Source organism: Protomyctophum parallelum (assembly GCF_964188405.1).
Source record: "Protomyctophum parallelum genome assembly, chromosome: 10".
Lineage (NCBI taxonomy): Eukaryota > Metazoa > Chordata > Actinopteri > Myctophiformes > Myctophidae > Protomyctophum > Protomyctophum parallelum.
Genome location: NC_139704.1, coordinates 7,114,245 through 7,131,396, shown reverse-complemented (window position 1 = coordinate 7,131,396; position 17,152 = coordinate 7,114,245). Strand labels below are relative to the sequence as shown.

At 41.7% G+C, this 17,152-nt stretch overlaps 1 protein-coding gene across 1 annotated transcript in view; it reads left to right on the top strand.

Annotated features, from left to right (window-relative positions):
• cfap46 (cilia and flagella associated protein 46) overlaps positions 1 to 776 on the top strand; it is a gene marked incomplete at both ends in the record, with an annotated part of 96,052 nt that extends 95,276 nt beyond the window's left edge. The window contains one exon of the mRNA XM_083774304.1: positions 772 to 776. Within this exon, the coding sequence (XP_083630430.1) occupies positions 772 to 776 (5 nt within the window). The remainder of the gene's footprint in view (positions 1 to 771) is intronic.
• Positions 777 to 17,152: the final 16,376 nt, after the last annotated feature.

Sequence of the window (17,152 nt, the reverse complement as noted above, 5' to 3'; positions counted from 1 at the left end):
TTCATGCCTTGAGGAAAGTAGATGTGGATGTCGCGGACAGAGATCACAAGCACACAGCATTAAACGGTAAACCCCTTACTGTATTATGAATTGCGTGTATTAGGAATATGGGGCTCCATTTTCGTCACCGCTAAACCCCTTATCCCTAAACTTCTTTGCCTTTTTTTTAATATTTTGCGAAACATTTTTGAATAGTTAACATGGCCAGTCTACAAGCTCACAACGTATCAATGTAGATTGGCTAGTTGAACGATTAAAAAAAAAAGGCAAAGAAATTTAGGGATAAGGGGTTTAGCGGTGACGAAAATGGAGCCCATGGTGTTTTTGTACCACAGAGTTATATATCCAACAAAGTGCATTCTGGGATTGTATTGGGCCATACGTGAACGCGCTGGGCCGTTCATAGCATAGTGCGTGTTCACATATGGAACATAGCGTTCAGGTATGGAGCATAGCGTTAATGTATGGAGCATAGCGCATGTTCGTTCACATATAGTGCTGCTCGAAGCTGTAATACCAATACCATCGTTTAAATGCTTCCTCTCGGTGACGTCTCCTATTATTGTATACGGTAACTATGTTTTGTGCAGGCACTCACTGGATGACTGTACACTCATCGTTCTCGTATTTCTGTGTATTTTACAAATTTTCTATCACTCCGACATCTCTCCTCATCTATCTTTATCCTCATTGCCTTTTGTCTATCTCTAATGTCAGTTTCATCTCAATTTCTCTTTTTCTCTTGCTGTGTCATGCCTTTCTCTCCTACAGTGTAAGAGTCTTACCATGTTTCTCCCCCCTGTCCTTTCCTCCGCAGATGATGCGTCCCAGTCTGACTCCAGGAGTAATGAGATCCACAAAGTTGCAATTTCACTGTCGCCATTCAACTGCATTCTTTATGGTCTTCCTAACTTAGTTACAATATGATTCATTTGATTGCCCGGGTTAAATTGATTTGCAGCATACCGTGCTTACCGTAGTCTAATTGTGTAGAACTAGGGCTTGCTGTGTCATGGAAGAAGGCCTTGTTACTGTATGCCACAGATTGGGTTAGTCTGACTGTTAGTAATTCATTTCAAGCCTTTCATCTTGGAGCCCATTGAGGGAAACCTCATGCACTTCCAACAGCAGTGGTCTATCAAGGTCCATTATTGTGCATTTGAGCAACGGACCGCCCTTTGATGACATTTAGCCTTTACTCAAAACGTAAAATATTTAGTTGTCGTTGGTTAAAGGGACATGGACACTTCAAAAATATATGTTAATGACGTTTAGAAGATTTAGAACACTTTCCTGGGGGTCTTTATCATCATCATCATCACCTTTATTTATACTGGGAAATACAGTTGAGGGCAAGCCCTCATTGTCAATGTAGCCGAGGTTACAATACACAAAATACAGTAAAAAAATAAAATACATCAAACAACATTATAAATCAGGATAAATTACAAATGTGTGTAATATGTGGTTTTAGATATTTTAGATTTTAGCAGTGAGCCCAGTGTCTCTGAACTCTGATGTCATGGACACTGGGCTCACTTCCTCCCTGGACTACTATTCCCATAATGCCTTGGTGCACTGCTCCTCCTTGTGGATGGGGGAGGGCTGTCTTAAGACAACATGTAGTCCAAGGAAGCTCTGAGAAGGAAGTGAAGTGGTCACGTGACTGGGCTGCGCCATGACACTTTCATGGGAGCCAAACTCACACAGGAAGTGCAATGAATACATGGCAGTGAATGGAGCCGGCTGGACCAGCTCATAACAAACATTATTCATGAACAATTGAGACCTTTTGTAAAGTAATCACTTCTGGAAAATAACAGAAGACATATCACAGGTTGTTTTCTAATCACTTACTTTTCGATGTGCATAGAGTGCACAGTATATAATTTTATCTGAGGATCTAAACAGCAGCAGGTATCGTTTCTGGCTCCGAAGTATCGCGATATTTGGCTGCCAGACAGGAAACGGTGGGAAGTCTCGCGATACTTGGTGCGTTCAGAAATGTACTTTGTACTTTATCTATTTTTCTATCTCTATTTTTATAGAGATACCATACCTCTATAAAAATTACAGTGTACACATTGAATAACAACACAGCAGACAATAATGTGTTACATGTCTTCTGTTATTTTCCAGAAGTGATTACTTTACAAAAGGTCTCAATTGTTCATAAATAATGTTTGTTCATGAGCTGGTCACTGAGCTCTCATTGACTCCAATGCATTCTGCCAAACTTCCGGGTAGTTTGGCTCCCATGAAAGTGTCCATGAAAGTGTCATGGCGCAGCCCAGTCACGTGACCACTTCACTTCCTTCTCAGAGCTTCCTTGATGTAGTCCAGGAAGTAAGTGAGCCCAGTGTCCATGACATCAGAGACACTGGGCTCACTGCTGAAATCTAAAATATCTAAAACCACATATTACACAAAGACGGCCAGGAAAATGTTCTAAATCTTCATTAACATATATTTTTTTTGCAAAAAGGGTGAAGTTTCCCTTTAAGATTTTGGTCACAACAGGCACGTTGCTCAAAATAACAATGGAAGGTATGGAAATGCATTTCCCATGTATATTATGTGATTGTTGTAACCCTGGCCTAGAGGTGCCAAGGAACATAGCAAACAGGGAAGACGCGATTTACAAAGTAATCAGTATCTATCTTTACATTTTCTCTCAATGTGCGCGTGCGTCTGTGTGCGTGCGCGAGCGAGAGAGAGAGAGAGAGAGAGAGACGTGTGTGCTGACTAGGGAGGCGACTAGACGTCGGGACGCTACTAGTTTATTAAATTAGTATTTATTAAATAATCCAAAATAACTAAACAAATCAGGAATCAGGAAATGTGTGTGTGCATGAGTGGATTATCTAGTGTTGCATTGGTGAATCTATCTCTGGTGGGACGCTACTTCAAAGACGTCACGCGCGCACCTCACTTATACACTACAGGTCACACAATGAACAATTGACATGTGTCTAGGCTCATTCCTATGCTAATTCACTCTGCAGCCTTTGTAAACTGTGTTGAGGTGTGAATTTAAGGCTTCGATGCATGCAATTGTGTGAGTGCCAGAGATTAGCTGATAACGGACGGACGGACAGCAAAACATACTCTGTCCCCATGCCTTCGGCCTGGTGGAGGCAATGAACTGGGAGAGGTGATCAGGTCCAGAGCCGGGGCAGAGGCTTTTGTGATGGTTCTGGACAACTGTGGGTCCGATGGACTCTACACCAGACACTGCACTCCCTGTGGTGGTGTGGAACGTGCGTGTCAAATTTGAAGTCGGTGGGATAATGGTTCTTGAGTTATGTGGATTATAATTTAGGCATTTAGCAGACACTAGTCCTTGCATTAAGCCAGAACAAAAATATGTCGATACATACATAAAAACTAGTTGTCATGAATCATATGTAAACTAAGAACATAAATGGAATATCTATATAATGAAACTATGCATGTATACTATCTAGTGCTATGTCTAAATAAAATGCTATCTAAGTTACATAAATTGAACCTTGGATCATAGGGCTACAGCAGTGCTGTGTTCTGTCGCTGGGATGGCGGAAGGTTTCAACGGCAGGCTGGCATCGCTGTTGCCAGCCAGGGTGTTCTTACTGGTAGTGGTTTATATTGTGAACAAGTAGCCTAAATCGAAGTACAGTACTGTATGCATGCATACCCATACCTGGCAGGTGAAAAGAAGCACCCAGATTAGCATTTCAATGCCTGATCTGCATGTGTACAAGGGACAGGCAACGCGGTCCAATTCCGGCCCCCACAGACTCTACGTCACTGCGTGGCACATTTATAGATAGATTATGGAGACTCAACACAACAAAGTAAATTATTTGCCAAACAAAAAGTCTGGGCATATGGGTGCCGTGGCATAGCCGTAGGGGACTAGGGGTAGGTAGGCACTCCATGCACCCCTGTAGAGGCTGTTAGATTCCTACGTGGTGCCTCCGGCACGGCCAGGTGCTCCCAATTAATATAATTGGGCCGTGTTTGTTGATGGAAAGATGTCAGGGATTGGGTTCTTTGATGCTGCACTGGCAACTCCTATAGTCTGTGAGCCAGACAAGATGACATTGCCATGTGTGGATAAAACCTATATATATATATACTTTGAAAGCATATACTATACAGTATTTCAAAAACATAAAGGAAACACCAAAACCTGTTTATTTTATGCCTGCTCACAGTATCTATTTTCTTATTCAGTGATACATTTAGATATTGAATATTCCCTCGTTTAAAACCGTGGACTCTAACATGACAACAAAATGAAATAAGAGTGTTGACCTTGGCTTTATCCAATTGTCCGATTTTGATTCTGGAAAGTTCTGCAATTTTGGGCATGTCATCTTATTTGTACTTTATCTCCTTGCCCCCGTTGTCACCCCCCCCCCCCCCTTATACCCTCTTATCTTTTTTCATGATGGGAACTAATTTCACCCACTTTTTACTTGATGTGACAAGTCGATTATTCTAAGCCATTTCTTAAAACAAGTGCGAGAGGGTGACATCCAGTCCAGTAGAATGGTTGTCTTGGCTGCAATAAGTTAACCATTCCAAGCATTTGTTGTTGTTCTTCATATTATGGTATTCTCCGAACATCCAAATAAAGCAATTTGAGGGTCAATAATTATATATATTTTTTTTTATAGACTCTAGAACAGTGGTTCCCAAACTTTTTCATGTCAAGGACCCCCAAATTGACACTACTTAGCCCGCGGACCCCCATTTGAAAAGATATGCCAGGGACCCTCATAAGAGAAGATTTTTACGGCTCTAGCAGTGATTCTCAACCAGTATAATTTCAAGGACCCCCAGTTTGACCACTGCTCTGGAACACCATTAAAATATCTTTGTCCAGAAATCATGTAAAATGGGACAGAGCCCCACCAAACAGAAGTACCCTCTTATAGTTTTTCATCTATCACACATCAAAGATGATGTACTGTAGGATAGATTCCATGTAATTTGTGTTGGAATAGTGCATTCTGTACATAACTTTATACTGTCTTAGTTGGTACCTGGCATTGATGGAACATGCAAACCCTCCTTCCAGACTTCATCACTCGTCTCCATTCCTAGTTCAGAAACCCGTGCTTGATGATGCATGAACATATTGAAAGCGTTACTCTGGTCATATATCAAATTGTGGTATATTATTCTCCCTGACGTAGTGTCTAATTTAAAGCTAAGGAATTGGGGTAGGTCAAACTTCATTCTTGGAAAGTACCATCGCTATAATCTTAAATACATGCCCTCGTTATTGTAATGAATTAATTGTTTTAATTATTATTATTTACCATCTGTAAGTGATCAGATGGGTGAGCTGTGAACACAACTGCGCTCTGAATCCAGAGAGGGTTGAGAACCACCTCCCTAGGTTGAGGTTTGTTGACAAGAATGGAGTATAGAGCTACAGAACATCTTAATAGAAGGACTCTGAAGGAGTAAAGATTTATCAGAAAATAAGTCAACAAACGTACACAGAAAACACAAGGCACCAAATCTCAAAACTGGGCATATACCTGTAACAGGCGTGCCATAACATATACGCCTGTGCACTATAGAAGTTTATGAATGACAAAAGGGATGTGCTAAATTCAGTCTTGAATCTTTGCACTCCCATCATGACTACTGTCTGTTGCTATTATTGCTTCATGGATGTTTACTCAGGCTTTGCCAACAGTATACTATAAATGCTGACATGTTGTGCTCACTTATCTGGTATCTATGTGAGATCCTCTGATTACATGGAGACGGACAGATGCTGACAACCTTCAGGGTGCTTCAGAGTCTACTATAGAGAACACATCTCTCATAGATACCATTACACGTTGAGGTACCATCATGGACAAGTCCAAGGAGTCTAGGAAAAATATCTCGCCTAAAGCAGGTATGTTGTTTTATTTATATGGTGAGTTACAGTAAACATTTTCAATAAGGATGATGTTAAGAGGTGTTTTAAAAATATTTTGACACAAGGTCGCACCCAGCCTCATTTAGGCACACTACAGCAAGTCAAACACATAAATGACGATGCCTTTCAGTTCATATACCAGCTAAGAGAAGCCATGACTCATCTCTTCAATTAAATGGGGCTCAAATAATTTGAATTAAGGGGGTTCATGTTTTGTAATTCCAATTAAGCGGATATGGTTATCAGAATATGCAATGCAACCATAAGCTTTTAATCCGCCATATTATTTCTCAAAATATATGGGTTATATTCCACAGAATTTTTAATCGATTCCTAACTGTTAATTGAACCCTAGCATCCCTGTGCTGAGGCCAATATCAGTTTAAAATAGCTGATCTACAAAATTAGTGCATCGCAAATTTCGCGAAATTATGAGCTTGTAGCTCGCAAATTTGTGAGTTTGTAGATCGTCTGTTTTAATTTTCAACTAAGATATTTAGTGTAGAGTGAAACAAGTAGGGGGCCTAGTATAGACCCCTGAGGGACTAGTCAATAAAGTATTATAGGGTTTAAGTGGTTAAATAGACTTCCCTAAACATCGTGTCACCTGCGGGTGAGTGGGAAGTCAATATGTGATGAAGTGCAGAATGCCACTGCATTTCAACAGTGGTGAACTCTAAGCCTTAAAGACGGACACAAGCCACAACGCTGGTCTCGAATCGGAGGCATTATATACCCTGATAGAGTTGTAAGTCATTTTGGGTGGAGTCCACTCCAAGACTGATTGGATTTGTGTGCTATTGCTGGAACGAGTTTGTTCTGCCCCAGCTGGGTAAAAAAAAGTGCAAAAGGTCACCTTGGCAATAGACGGGATGCTTTTATGAGGATAATTACATTTGTCGGGTTCAATGACCTTAATCCATTCAACATAGATTTTTATACCCGTGTGTGTGTGTGTGTGTGTGTGGAGAACAGGCTCATCAAACATACATGGAAACTGTGGAGACAAATTGGACAGAGATAAGGAAGGTATTGTACCACCTCAAACCTAATTATGCTTCTTTGTGTGGAAATGTCGCTCACCGAAAGTAACAGATATTCCACGGCTGCATAACAAAGGATCATTTCGCTTTAAGGCCCAGCAATGAATCTGATCTGATATATGGATGATTTCAGGTTTCTGTACATTGTTGCTGTCGAGTGGAAACCTTGTATGTCCAAAACGGTTCCTTTTCTCATTATTACACTTGTGTGAAGTGAGGGCCGGCGCGTGTCATTTATTTATATCGGACATATGAAGTATTACGTCGTCATTTGTATGATTATGTATGTAGGACATGAATTTACAAAAAAACAAAAAACATGAAAAGTTGAAATTCAAGATTTCCTTCTGCCAACAATATAGATTGTGGCAAGATGGCGGCTAAATGAAAGGTCTCATCCCGTTGACTTCTAATGCCAATTCTGTATTGATTGCGGCAGTGAGAGAAACATACGCCGTCTCCATAGCAACACCCTGTGTCATATAACTGCTTTGTTTATGTCGGGCTCAAGATGAGTGTTTGGCTCAAGGCCATAGTTGTCCTGTGCATGTCCTCTGAACAGACATTGATAATGAGATTACAGTACAGGCCTGCTTACCCGCAGACACACGCTCCTCATCCTGCTGATTATGAATGCAGAGCAGTCTAGACATTATGAACAATTTTGCTTATTACCAACCAATTATCAAGAAATCCACTCACTCAGTCAAAAGCACACACTGCCAAACCTCCTTCTCTCTCTCTGTGTGTGTGTGTGTGTGTGTGTGTGTGTGTGTGTGTGTGTGTGTGTGTGTGTGTGTGTGTGTGTGTGTGTGTGTGTGTGTGTGTGTGTGTGTGTGTGTGTGTGTGTGTGTGTGTGTGTGTGTGTGCAGGTGAGAATGAGCTCTCCATGTTGCAGCAGACCTACTTGCGTCTGGGGGCAGCCAGGAGAGCAGAGGAGAGGGAAACCCAGGAGATGATTCGCAGACAGAGGTGCTGTTCCACATGCTTAGTGCATACAGGGTTGTTCCACATGCTTAGTGCATACAGGGTTGTTCCACATGCTTAGTGCATACAGTTTTGTTGATCATGGTAAATTCAGGGGTTGAAAGTTGTACAATTACCTACACGTATATAAGGCAAAAAAAGCTTTAAGTAGCATGTGATGTGTCAAACTAGAGGGTCTTCATGATTCTGAACCCAATCCAAGCATTAGTTTTGCACGAAAAACACTCCTTGGGCTAAATTTGGCCATAGCCACTTGCCCAATTAATGTGCCCAAATGTGATGACCTCATCACATGTCTTTGAGGCTCGATTACTGTAATTCCCTCTATGTGGAAGTTGACCAGTCAGTCATCACACCGGCGCTTGCAAGCTGGTACAAAATGCAGCTGGCCGCCTCCTCACAGGCAAGAAAAACGTTTGGTCACACATCACCCCGGTCTTGTTCTGGCTCCTTGTTGCTCACACCGTGTGATAATTATAATTCATTTTCAACTTTTAGTGTTTGTTTTTACATCCCTTAACGGCCTGGCTCCTCCGTACATTCCTGAACTCGTACTCTGGCACACCCCAAGTAGAACCTCGAGGTCGGCTAATTCCGCCTGTGACCGACCGAGCATTTTCATCATTTTCGTCTTTTAGACACACTTATTTCCCTTGGCCTTCACTCTGAGTGTGTAGCAGTGGCCCTTATTATGTATTGCTAGCCTTTCTTTTTCCACCTCACCTTTTTATCATTTTGTTTGCTTTGTCTTTTACTGTTTAATTATGACTCATTTTCTGCCGAGCACTTTGGTCCATCAAGGTCCATCAACAAGTTGAGTTGAACGTTATCGTCATGCACATTAAACACAGTATTAAGCACAGATTTATTTTCAAATATTAACCCTGGAGAAAAGAATAAAACAAAGTATTTATTTGTTTGGTTATGTGTTAACCTCACAATGACGTTTAGATAGATAGATCTTTATTGTCATTTGCAACAAGTACAACGGAATTAAAAAGTGCCAACCGATCAGTGCATCATAAACTAGAATATAAAACTATAAAAGCTAATACAACAAAACACACACATAACCGTACTTCATGTTATTGCACAAATCCCTATTGCACACGACATATATTGCACAGTACACCCTTAACTGCAGCTGTTATTGCACAAACCCTGATTGTACTTAACTTAGAACAGCACAATAAAACATGCGACGTGCAACGTATCATTTCAGCAGCAGCATTTAGTGTACCGCTGAGGGATATAAACTTTTACTGAGTCTGCTGGTCCCTGACTTGAGCACTCTGTACCGTCTACCTGACTGCAACAGTTCAATCAGTAAGTGACCGAGGTGCCAAGTGTCCTTTAGAATGCTCTGTGTTCTTTTGAGACAGCGGGATCTGTGTAGGTCCTCCAATGAGGGAAGAGAACATATACAGTATGTTAGAATGCTCTCTATGGCCAGCATTGACTCCATTACTCAGGTACTGTAAGTTCAGCAATGACTGCAGTGAATGGCCAAAGCTGTGAATAGACTCTTGAAGTGTCAGTCTCCCACAGCGCTATCTCTGATCCATAGCTCTAATGCGTTTCATTTAGAGCTATGTTACTCTCAACTTCTGGCGCTCGCATGAATGCAGACCAGCCTCTCCTCTTTAGCTTAATAAAAATAAAGTTTTTTCTACTCACCAAAACAAAGGTGAGTTGTGTCATTAGAAAGCCTACTTTCCTTAGTGGACGCACTCTGAGCCCCCCACCACACGTATAAACTGTACTTTTTGGCCAGAAGGGGATTATTTTTTCACCGGAGGAAAGATATTCTCTATGAGGCAGTTCTCTGGGCAATATCGGTAGAGGGTAGAAGGTAACTAAAAGTATTTTTTTCCCGGTGGAAACAAAATCCCCTTTTGGCCAAAAAGTACAGTTTATACGTGTGGTGGGGGGCTCAGAGTGCGTCCACTAAGGAAAGTAGGCTTTCTAATGACACAACTCGCCTTTGTTTTGGTAAGTAGCAAAAACGTTCTTTTTATTTACGCTAAAGAGGAGAGGCTGGTCTGCATTCATGCGAGCGGCGGAAGTTGAGAGTAACATAGCTCTAAATGCAACGCATTAGAGCTATGGACCAGAGCTACCATAGCGCATGGGCCAAGGGCAATGCTCTGCTCTCTGAAAAGTGAAATCCCTTCAATGCCTTTTCTTACCCCGAGGCTGTGAAATGTGATTTGTCTATAAGCGGTAGATTCTTCAAGATTTTCCCTTTTTTAGGACAAGTTGCTTGTGAGCGGATTGGAATGGATGTTTCTCTTTATGATAACCTTGAACCTCAGTCGTCATTGTACAGTGCCTTGGCTTGTGGCCACCTCACTTGTAACCACTTAAACCAGAATAAGAGCATCTCAAGGTTTCCGTGCCATTCATCGCTTTGTCTCGGTTTTTTTCTAGTCGGCTGATTTGCTCCCTGAGTGAAGAGAAGGAGGAGCTTCTGACCTCACTGGCCGGCGTTTCAGCCAGAAACACAGAGGACCGTCGTCTGGCCCAGATCATCCGGGCACTGCACCTCCACGATGGTGAACTCGGTGACCTCATTAGTCAAGAGAACACCACACAGGCCTGTCTTCAGAAAGAGGTGGGTCTTCCAATCATCATCATCATCTGCTGCATTATGAACATTTGATTGCAACTACTGCTGATGAAACTAAGGGTTCAATGTCAGCCCTTTATGACATCCAATGACCTAGAGCAGTGGTTTTCAACCAGTGGTCCGGGGACCACCAGTGGTCCTTAAGGGGGTTCCAGGTGGGCCTTCAGCTAAATGATGGAGGGTTGGTAACCAAATGGACCCTTATAGATCTTTAACTCTTGAAAGCGTAAAATGAAAAATGAAACCAAATGGACCCGTCCATTTGGTTTAATGTTCATTTTACGTCATTTTAAAGTTCATTTTACGCTCTCAAGAGTTACATTATTGTTAAACATCTGCATTACTTAATTTAGAAGAAGTCTACACAATTAGAGTATGTAGAAGAATTGTTATTTGGTCAACGTTTGCCACAAGAGTTGTGGACAAAATCATATCCAACGACAACAAAATATTCGAAGACAAAGTGTGAGGCTAAATGTCAGTCAAATGGTGGTTCCGTGGCTCAAATACTGAATAAATAATGGGCCTTGATGTGAAATAGGATGAAAACTATTGACCTATACAGTATGTTTGTCCGAGGTGAGCTCTTGATGTGTAGAACGACCTGAGGATGCGTGGGCAGTCTGTGCACACACTCAATTTCTTTGTCGGTTTGTCACCGCCTGGTAGATGCGCCCTGGGAGATGTAGTCTCTCACCACCTGGTAGATGCGCCCTGGGAGATGTAGTCTCTCACCAGACTCTCAGAGCATTTACTGACAATAGAGATGAGAGATGACAGGTCTCTGGGATGCCATCAAGGCCTGGAGCCTTTCCCGTTTACCTCCGTCCGTAGAGCAGTGGTTCCCAGTGTTGTTTTCGTCGACTAAAACAAAGACGAAAAATGTTCGTCGACTACCTTTTTTTATACTGACTAAATATACTGGCAATTTTGTCAACAAATGAAAACTAGACTAAAATGTTAGGAAGGGACTAGTGGACAAGAGATCCAGTATAATATAATATAATATAAGTCATTTTACACTTGGTTGCATGCTGAAAATAGCCGATCTACAAGCTCACAATGCGTCGCACTGAGACGCGTTGTGAGCTTGTAGATTGTAGATTTTCAGCAAATGTAAAAACAGTCATTACGACGGCATCGAGGCCTGCCAAAATATTTTTTTGTCAACTAAATAAACTGTAGATTTAGTCGACTAAAATCTTAGGATATTTAGTCTTAGATATATTAGGCTACGGTCCCCTATTTATTGGCATTTCTATCTCTGGGACCACAATGTATATTGTAAAATCAAAGTTAATTTAACTCGGTGTAACTCAAGTGGAACCAAACGGACCCTAATGGGCCATTTGTACACTCTCAGAGTTAAACTAGAAAAAGTGCCCTACTGGGCACAGGTCTCCACCAGGATGAGCAGATGTGAAGAATTCCAGGCAAAGGTTTTTCCTTGGCCTCTAGGGAGTTGGCATACAAAGTTATCCACAGATCCGTGCAGTTAGAGGTAAAAACACTTTTCGGCCAGTTATAGCGCCACCTTGAGGCTGAGTTGAAATTGTTCATGTGGCATTTCGTCCTCTGCCTAGTGGGAATGTGGGTGCACAATTTCACGGAAATCACGCGATGTGTTCATGATTTGCAGCATTTTGTTTGAAACTGAGCACTCCTGTGAACTTTGGAAGCCAATCTTAACCAATCAGGATGGAGTCTGAGAAATCTGAAAGACTGGTTTCGTTGAATGGCTCTAGAGAGACTGTGTACCAATTTGCGTGATGTTTGGACAAAATCTGTAGGTGTACTGTGCAAAAACTTGTTTTGCACAAAGCGGCCTCCTGGTGGCGCTATAACAGGCCGTTCTGGAAATCTGAAAGACTGGTTTCGTTGAATGGCTCTAGAGAGACTGTGTACCAATTTGCGTGATGTTTGGACAAAATCTGTAGGTGTACTGTGCAAAAACTTGTTTTGCACAAAGCGGCCTCCTGGTGGTGCTATAACAGGCCGTTCTGGAAATCTGAAAGACTGGTTTCGTTGAATGGCTCTAGAGAGACTGTGTACCAATTTGCGTGATGTTTGGACAAAATCTGTAGGTGTACTGTGCAAAAACTTGTTTTGCACAAAGCGGCCTCCTGGAGCGGCCTCCTGGTGGAGCTATAACAGGCCGTTCTGGAAATATGAAAGACCGGTTTCGTTGAATGGCTCTAGAGAGACTGTGTACGAATTTGCGTGATGTTTGGACAAAATCTGTAGGTGTACTGTGCAAAAACTTGTTTTGCACAAAGCGGCCTCCTGGTGGCGCTATAACAGGCCGTTCTGGAAAGTTGGGGGCAGAGGTTCATGGTTGGCATCCAGGGAGTGTGTGTGCAAAATTTGGCATCGACCGGGTTAACGGTGGCTGAGATTATCTGGTCACGGACGGACGGACACACGGACACACGGACACACGGACGGACGGAGTGCAAAACATACTCTCCCCATGCCTTCGGCTGGTGGAGACAATTAACTTTGACTTCACAACTCCAGACAGCCCCAATTGTGCAAGTTAATGGCCATTTGCATTTCAGTCAAGCGAGTGTCGACAACCTAGATATGCTTAGACTAATTCTATATTTGATTTAAAGTAGGTCCAATGTTTGTGACTGCAAAGACAAAACGGAAGTGGGGGAGCACAGACTGTATGGAAGCATTTGTAAGTTGTGGTGTGAGCCAATTAGTTTGTCGAGAGAGAGACTTACTTGGCTGACATTGGCTGGCCTGCATGGGCGCCCAAATTAAATTGCTCTGGGGCCATGTCTGTCCCCCAGGCCAGGAGTTTGTGACCTTAACCCATTTTGAGCGGGAACCCCTTTTGGTGGTTACATACATTATGTTATAATTTAGCTATTGAAAAATAGCAGATCTACATGAACTTGTAGGTTTGCTATTTTTGAAAAATCGTTAAAATGTGCCTCAAATCTTTCAGAAAATTGTCATGATTTAGAAGACTTTTTTTTTTCTACATCAGCCCTGAATGTGTTAAGGCCTCAAACAATTGACCATCCACAGATTACAGTGTTTCATAATTATTATTTTTTCAAGGCTGTTCAAGATCAAATTCAAGTCGCATTGCAACTCGTAATAGTTGAATAGTAACTATTTAATAGTTGAAGTACTATGTCAATAGAGCGTCGCGGTCCCGCCCCCTTTCATGATGACGCCAGGCTCAGGAAATAATTCCCAATGCATTTTTCCCATAGACATTTCAAAAAGTATTTATTTTGACTTTTTAAGCACCGTACAAAGCCAACTCGAGTTGTGACAACAAACACAATATTTTGGACCAAACAAATAATTACAAAGAAGAAAAACAACAAAAACAAGTGTTGTAACCTGCATTTATTTTCCTTCTTTCTAATTATTTGTTAGCTCAGGTAGCCCCAAAAAATGTGTGTGTTGTCATGATTTGTCACAACTCGAGTTGGCTTTGTACGATAAAGGTCTTTAAATAAATTTATTTTGAAATGTCTATGGGCAAAATGCATTAAGAATTATTTCCTGGGCCTAGTGTCATGAAAGGGGACGGGACGCTCTATATGCATGTTGGACTACGGTGGGCACCTTGGTTCAAGAGATCTACTAGACATCTGCCATCTTTTGCCAAGCCAGTGGATGCCACCATCACCTTCAAGACTTATTACAGTAGCCATTCATGGCATTAACATTATGTTCATAATGTTCTTTTAAGCTAGGGCAGTGGTTTTCAACCAGTGGTCTTTGAAGCAGTTCTAGGTGGTCCCCAGCTAAATGATGGAGAGTTAATATTGGTAACCAAATGGACCCTTATAGATCTTTAACTAACATTTTACACTCTCAAGAGTTACATTATTGTTAAACATCTGAATTACTTCATTTACAAGAAGTCAAGAAGACAAAATATTGAATAGAGGAAGGGAGCGCTGCCGTGGTCCTTTGTTTGTTGAACTGAATACAGGTGCTCGTTGGCGAGGTTAAATCATAACATTACAGAAGAGGATCCAAGGCACTCTGTTCCAGTGAGGTTTTTTAAAACGCGTTTCGGCCTTCGTCAGGGTCCCATCAAGTCATGGGAATCATGGGACCCTGACGAAGGCTGAATGCCAAAACGCGTTGGTCCTTTTTGTAATGTTCTTTGCCATGCCTTAACTCTTAATAAAAAAGGCATTTTTTCACCTGACTGGAACAGAGTGCCTTGGATCCTCTACTTTATTGTTAAGACAACATATTCTTTAGCTTTGAATCCAAGATGCTCCGCATGGCGGAGAGCTTAATACATTTTGCCAGGTCGTACAAAGTACTCATGTCAATTTTGCAGAAGAGGTCTCACCCCGGCCCCGCACAGCTGTCTTGTGCTTTGTGGTGTCGATTATGGGCTCGCAAGTCGTCCTTTATTTGCCACAGATACACCCTCTAATATTTCGCTGTAATTAATAATGATTAATAATTTACCCCCCTTGTGAGCCCATTTCAAAAGTAGGCCATCGTTTGAAATGTTTACCCTTCACTCACTATTGATTCCCACTGGCAGCTTTGGCTTTGAAGAAAGTAAACTGTCTGAAGTGAAATATGAAGTATGTAAGGTTAGATTTCGGTACTGCGTTTCTGATGTTCGGGCAGTAATTTCCTGAGCGTCGACTGTGGATATTTATAGCAACACGGGTCATGCTTGGAATTTCAACGTTGAACATCAAGGCCTAAACGATGAGAAACCCTTATCCTCCTCTTAACACAGATCGCAGAGAACTGTCCTTTTTAGATTTGTTTTATTTTTAACCCATTAAGACCTGATGCCGATTCTACAAATGCCTTCTGTATCACGTAGTTCTCACACTTTCAAGAATTTTCAAAAATGTAAAAAAAATAATTGCAGATGTACAAGCTCGCAGCGCGGCAGGAAGTGATGTGCTGTGAGCTTGTAGATCATGCTACTTTTGAATAGCCAACACTAAAATCTATTGTAAACCGACACAGATACTTTCCTCATCTTTTTAATTGATTGTGGGTTCTTACTTATCAGCATGCATGTGACAATGACATCATCAGTATTTTGAACCTGCACTGAAGAAGGCAACAACTGTATTTCCATGTTTGCCTACTTGTACCTACTGCCTGTACTAGTACCTCTTTGGCACTTTTAATCCCAAATTCAGGTGCCTTTTTTATGAACTCTGTTGCATGTATGCCTTGATTTATGAACGTATCCGCTGAACCTTATTCATTTCCTACCCACGTCCAATCCGTAAAATGAAAGACTTAAAGGCTTTTCTTCCTGCAGACCCGGGATGTACAGAAGAGGATTGACAAGGAGAGGAAAGGGCCGGCTTCCAAACAGGACCTTAACAGGAAGATTCAGCAGATAACCACACAGCTTGCAAAGGTTTATGCTTTGTGTGCATCTCTTGATTTCTGTCACGTTCTCTTCATCTCGTGAAGAGTTTTCAACCTTTTTCATATCAAAGTCCACTATTTGTTCCGCATTTGAGCCACGGAACATGCATGGCCTCGGATGAGATTTAGCCTCTCGGACCCAAAACGTAGAATTATGTTGTTGGCACCCTTTTCACATTGGCCTATTATAGCGCCACCAGGAGACCACAACCTGACCTGCCCTGGTGGAGACCTGTGCCCCGAGGGGCACTTTTTCTAGTCTCCTTCTGCTTCATCTCCGATGTGCTGTACTTCCCAAACAGAGTGGGACTATGTTGTTCCAGGGACTACCAGAAGCAAAGATTTGAGTTAAAAGCGTTTGCTGTGAAAAAAATATATATTCAAAGATTTGCACGCACTCTACAATCTCGCTATGAGCTTGTAGATCTGCTATTTTTCAACAGCTAAAAGTTTAAAATAATGGTTCAAATGGTTAAACGCTGAAGCAACACAGATGTGTTCCCGTCCTAAATGGGTGTCTTTATCTTTATCGTGGTCCTTTTTTGTGTTCTGGAGCCTTTTCAACTGCAATTTGACTCATTTTGTCATTGAAACATGAATTACACAATACTATCTCCACGTTGAATTTTGAAGCTGCTATATATTATGTGCTCTTTTTTTCTCCTTTTTACTTCCTATAAATAGATTGTTTGGTTAAAAAAATGCTATAAAATCTGAATCTGAATCTGAATATGGAGATTATAGAGATGGTCTTATTGAGCAAAAAGGTGAGTCCTTGGTTACAGAGAGGTTTACTTTCTTATTCGTGGCCATAATCCATGCACAGCAACAAAAACAAAAAAAACCTAGGTGTGCAGAGTTACTACAGTAAACATTTCACACAGGTGTACAGGGTCACATCTTGCCTCCGCGCCACAACAACAAACAAACTGTCCTAAAGGCTAGTGACTACTTGAATAGCAATGTACGTACATGTGCATAATTTCACTGTACAAGGACATGCTGAGGGACCGCTAATAGCTGGGATGGCTTTCATTGAAACATCCAATTCTCTTCCTCTTCCTCTTCATTGTCAATGCCTTTTAGAGGGCTCTTGACCTCAGGGTAACGCATGATACTGTAATGTAGCAGACATGTTAGTGCCGCGGCGTCAACAAACGCACCCAT